General features: G+C 57.3%; 1 protein-coding gene across 1 annotated transcript in view; it reads left to right on the top strand.

Annotated features, from left to right (window-relative positions):
- Nucleotides 1–5620, top strand: part of LOC127748709 (splicing factor, arginine/serine-rich 19-like) — a gene marked incomplete in the record, with an annotated part of 31272 nt that overhangs the window by 7822 nt on the left and 17830 nt on the right. Inside the window, 3 exon segments of the mRNA XM_052269853.1 lie at nucleotides 2433–2610; nucleotides 3288–4032; nucleotides 4379–5620. Coding sequence (XP_052125813.1) covers nucleotides 2433–2610; nucleotides 3288–4032; nucleotides 4379–4773 — 1318 coding nt within the window.

Genomic DNA, 5620 nt, shown 5'->3' with positions numbered 1-5620 from the left:
GCGGCGGGGCGTGACCATGTCCTTGGCCTTCTCGGTTGGCAGGGCGGGGCGGCGGGGCGGGTGGCGTGGCGCTCCCGCCGCATGCGATCCCGGCGGCGGCGTTGGCAAAATGGTTCACTCGAGTCTCTTTGACGCTCGAGCCGCACGGGAGCGAGGGTCTGATCTGGGCGCGCTGGTGGAGCAGCTGGTGGCGCTCGGGGCCAGCAAAGAGGAGAGGGGGGGGGGCAGAGGAACTCCCGCGGGGAGCGGGGCGCCGCCGCCACTCCGCCGCTGCCGCGACCATCAGGTGGGCGAGGCGGCACTGCCGAGGAAATGGCACGGCACTGCCGCGCGGAAAAGTGGCGGATATACAGACACAGCCAGGCCGTCGTGTCGTGGCGGGGCGGGCGCCGCTGTCGTGAAGTGTCAAAGCAGACCATTACTTGTCTCCACAGGCCCGCCCAGTTCGAGGACCTGCCTGCCTACTAGGGCACATTGCAAAACACCTTTTTTCGATTTTGATATCGGCTCGGGTGGATAAATGTTCTATCCCATAACACTATTAACGGTGTAAAATCTCATTTCGATCGGATTGAATCTTCAGCCTCCACAGCGGCCTCAAAGTTTAGCATGGAGCTCTTATGGGAAAAAAGCCCCAAAACTGATTTTTTAAAAATGAGGGTTCCTGTTGAAAATTTCGCTGTTTTAATTAGTAGAAATGCAATCTACGCGTAAAAACGCTTCCGGAGACGTGCCACTTGTCATATGAGCACCCATCCTTTATGACCAATGTGCTGTCAAAAAGGCTGAATTTGCGTCAAAATTGCAATTTTTGGCCATACAAGCTGGGAACATATGAAATGAAAGGCCACGAGTGGCACATCTCCAGAAGCGTTTTTACGCGTAGATTGCATTTCTACTAATTAAAACAGCGAAATTTTCAACAGGAACCCTCATTTTTAAAAAAAATCAGTTTTGGGGCTTTTTTCCCATAAGAGCTACATGCTAAACTTTGAGGCCGCTGTGGAGGCTGAAGATTTTATCCGATCGAAATAATATTTCACACCGTTAATAGTGTTATGGGATAGAACATTTATCCACCCGAGCCGATATCAAAATCGAAAAAAGGTGTTTTTCAATGTGCCCTACTGCCTACCCGGGCGTTTCGCACGTCAGCGACGTCCGTGGGCTGACCGCTCAGCCGGTTATCAAAAGCACGCTCGAAATAAATTATTTGCGCGAATATATTTTTAAGGCTCTTTGTTGGAGTGAATAAAAGCACACCGTGTTCCTCGTTTCTTTTTCAAAGTCAGTCTTGTGGTTTTTGGTGGGGCTTGTGGACGGACGAAACGGCCAATGATTCAGACGAAGAGAATGGAATGGGGGGGGGGGAGGAACAGCGAGGAGGGCAGCAAACAGGAGCCGTACATTTGCAAACAGAACGGCCCGGGCAGAGTGTGGGGACGAGGCCTACGGGACCCGCGCCTCCAGGGTGGCAACACCTTTAATGAATAATCAACTCTTCCTCTGTCGCGGTTTGAACCCGGGCCCTCGCGGGTCATGTCGAGGGCGGAGGGGCGGCACGGCTTCCGCAGCTCGCAGTGTGTCCAGGCTATTAGCTGGCCGTCGTCGTCGTCGCGTGGGTCGTCATTTCGACCTACTTACATCGTTACCGCAACGACCCTCGCCCCTCGCCGTGCCCCTCGCCCCACCAGGCCACTGCGACCTGCGGAGAAGCTGAACAAAAGGCGAGGTGGGAGTGGGAGGAGCAAACGGGGGATACTGTGTGTGTGTGCCCTCTCGCAGGCCTATCGTTAGGAAAAAATAAGCGACTCGATATATCGAGGATAATGTCGCAACGAAATGGGATTCGGCCATGGATGGTGATGCTGGTCTGGACCCCCCCCCCCCCCCACATCATCATAGAGCTCGCCTGGGCCTGCGCCGCCGCTCGCGAGTATCGTCACGTTGTTGTCACTGCCGCCGCCGTTTAACCCCGCCGTTATTGTCTGCCGTAATGACACGTGCCGCCTGTGATCACCGATCCAGATCGGCTCGGCTCGGCGCCATTTGACCTCGTTAGGGAGCGTATCACAAACTAACACAGGGAGGGGAGAGAACTGAAATTGTGGCCGTGTTCATTCAGGCCGCGTCCACACTATACAACAAACAACATCGAATCCAATGGTACTCGTGCATGTGGGTTGGGTGCGAATGGTCACTATCAGTCAAATCTCAGCAGCTGCGAGCAGCTGTCGCGTAACTTCAGCTGTTGCGTACCTTCAGCTGTTTCAAGGATCATTTTACGCGTATGAGACTGTACGGAAAAGACCCTTTCATTTTCGCCTCGATTTTAGCAAAAGTTCAAAATTGTCGCCTTTAGTCTTTAATTTAACAGTATCACATTGTTGTTTTGTCTTTGTTTTGTTTTCTAACGGTCTGGTCTGTTGCAGCCTGGGCCGCCTGAGCAAGTCCACCTCCAGGCTGACGGGCACCACAGGCGGCACTACGCAGCACAACACGCTGCTGAACGGCGGCTCCGGGCGGCGCGTGGACTACGGCCCGCGCGGCGGCTCGCAGACGCTGCCCAGGAAGCTCCGCGACGACTCGACGGCGCGCGCCAAGAAACAGGTGGGTCTGGCGATGAGGTACCCGCGAGTGGGCCAGCCGCCGCGGGGGGCGCGCGGGCGTGGACGAGGTGGAGGAGACTGGGATGACGTACGCGAGCGATCGACGAGTCAGTAACCCTCCTTTCCCCACCCCGCCCCGCCCCGCCACCCCCGCACCCAGCTAGCGGCCGAGACGCGACGCGCGGCGCGGTGGGCGGTGTATGCAAATTTTATAACCGGGCCGCCATCTCCCCGTCCCGCCACGCCCCGCCGCCGCCAACCAATCCGCCACATCCACGGCATTCCGAGCCGAACACTTGGCGATCTTCCGCTAAGAAGAAAGTGCGCGACGGCGGAGCGGGGTGGGGTTTGGGGTTTGGGCGGGTGCGCTGCCCAGTCGGGCCCCAGCCTGCAGCCCGCGGTCACCGAAAATACGTGTTTTTGGCTGGAGGAAACGCCTCGCAAGTCCAGCTCATTGCATCCTTATTCTGCCGCCTTTATACTCCTACTCCCTCCTCCTCCTCATCGGTCTCAGTCGACCGCCTGCGGCGTATGCGGCCCCGCCGCGCCCCGGTGTCTTGCGGGACGGTATCGCCGCGTCTGCGGGCGCTCGGGGCGCTCCGACGCGGTGCCGCTGCCGGGGTGTGCCGCTCAAAGCTTCCCAGTGAGCTGCCTCCCTAACACGGTTGTCTGTTCCAGGTGTACGTGACCAAGAGCAACGCCGAGCGGACGGGCTCCTCGGCGAGGTCGTCGCCGCCGCAGGTCTGGGAGCACCGCTTCACCCGGGAGCGCTCCTCGCCGACGTCGCCACTGGCGTCGTCACCGCATACGGGCAGCCTCATCAATGTATCGTTCGTCAACCAGGGCCGCGACAGGGACTCGGGTAGGGAGTCGGTCACTTCGCCGACGCGCAACGGCGGCGTGTCCTGGGAGGGGCCCGCCAAGCCCGCGCGCACGTACCGCACCTCGCTGACGAGAAGCAAGAGCTTCAACGTGCAGGCCGCGCCCACGGCTTACCGGTCCAGTTCGCACCTGCACCGCCTGGAGGAGAGCCCGCCACCGCTCAAGAGCCCCAGCATCCTTGCCAGCATCAGCCGCAGCACCCGCGACCTCACGGACCTCGTCGACAAAGAGAACAGCCACGTCGAGGACCTGTACACAAAGCCGGCTGCCAGGCGTGAGCGCCGGCTGTTTTCCAGCACCAGCCACCTCAACGGCGTGAACGCCAACCAGGACCCCAAGAAGAAGGCCTTCATGCGTGGTCTGCTGGACCGCGCACCCGAGCTGTTTAAGACCCTGCACCCAGAGGAGGAGCCACGCCCCGAGCAGCGCGAGCGCGTCATCGACTACAGCAACTCGTTCCGCTCGAGCGCGGCTACGCCGCCCCCGCGCTCCCCCTTCAGGACAGACAGGGCCTCGGCCTCGCCCAGGGCCTCGCCCTCAGGTGGGAGAACCATCACGTTCAGTAGCTAGACACCCCGCCCCGCTACCCCGTCCCGCCCCACCCTGGCTCGGGCTCGGGGCCCTCGGTGATGGTTTGGTGGCTTGTTGAAAGACTTTCGTCCTCTCTGTGGCTGCCTCTCGTCGGCTCTGCTCAGCTCGTCTCAACAAGACTCTCCCTCTCCTGGTGTGTCCCGGTGGTGTGGTAGTGTGTTGGTGTGGTGGATGGTCATGGTCTGGTCTTTCCGCTCTGTCCTTCTGCTGCCCAGCCCTCTGAAGAGCGCGCCCCGCCCCGCCTCGCCCCGCCCCGCCACCCTCACGACATGTCATTTTGTCCGTGTTGCCAGCAGGTGCCAAGGGGGTGTCCTCGTACCGCAGGGACTCCAACAACTCCAGCGGTAGCGGCAACGGTGACTACTCGGAGACGGTGAGGATCACCTCCAAATGCAACGACCCCCTGCGCCCATCCGTCACCAACACTGTGCAGAGCTTCTCCCGGCGCACGGTGCCCTCCGGTGCGGGCTCCCGCCTTGGATTGGGCACGCGCGAGGTGGTGGAGACCAGTGACACATCCACGGTCACCAAGAGCAGCAACCGTTACAGGGGGGGCTCCGGTGACAGCGGTATCGAAACCAGCAGCAGTAGCATCCTCATGGACGCCAAGTACCCCCGGCACACGGCCAGCCTCGCGCGGCACAAGCACAACGGCGGCGTGGTCATTGAGGTCCGCAACACGCGGAAATAATAATAAATTTGATCTATTTCGTTATGTACTCGTCAACCAGTCAGAATAGGAGCACCCCTACTATTTAGGCTTCGATAACGTCGCTTGCGGGAACGAATCCTGTCACGGATTGTCTGGTGATGTCGATGTGGCTGCTCAGCGCGAATCCCCGGCGAAGGGAAACCCGACTCGCAGTGGGATTTGGAGTTAGTGAAGTGTCTACCTCTTACGAAAGGCATCAAGGGATTACCGTCCGGGTCCATGCAGTAGATAGAATAGTTTGCAGGCACTGCAAGTTAAGTTACAAGTATACGTATCTACTGGTGAAATGCGCGTAACGTAACTGAGTTCGCCATACATATAGCGTGCCATTCTTGGAATACGTCTTTGCTAAAAGCCGTCAACAATCTCAGCGCAATTTCTAGGGTACCCTGCCTTTTGTTTTGTCCCATGTTTCTACTGAACATTTTACTGTAAATAGCATAGCCCATGCATATGCCTGTGCCTGAAGTGCCAGCATGACATGTCTAAAGCTTTCTATGAAAGACATTTTTCTTACAGGAACTCTGTGAATATGTTAAGAAATTGTCAAGAACGTGTTGTCGTTTTAACTCCAGACAGGCGAGAGAACATTGTGAGTTACGAGCCTGCTGGATACTGACTTCAATTAAGTGGTAGGGTGATTTTTTGATTAAATGAAAATTTTGACCCACGACCAATGTGCGTTTTGTATACTTGATTACTCTAAAATGTGGAGATATTTTAATAAGGCGATAAGTAATTATCTAAAAGCAATATTGATTGATGGCTCTTGGGTCAAAATTAATGTAGGCTAGTCAAATGAGTCTCATAATCAACTTGCAATACA

This window comes from Frankliniella occidentalis, unplaced genomic scaffold (genome assembly GCF_000697945.3).
Source record: "Frankliniella occidentalis isolate FOCC.00 unplaced genomic scaffold, Focc_3.1 Scaffold105, whole genome shotgun sequence".
NCBI classification, from domain to species: Eukaryota; Metazoa; Arthropoda; class Insecta; order Thysanoptera; family Thripidae; genus Frankliniella; species Frankliniella occidentalis.
Note: the sequence above shows the minus strand (reverse complement) of the source record. Positions and strands in the feature narration are given on the sequence as shown.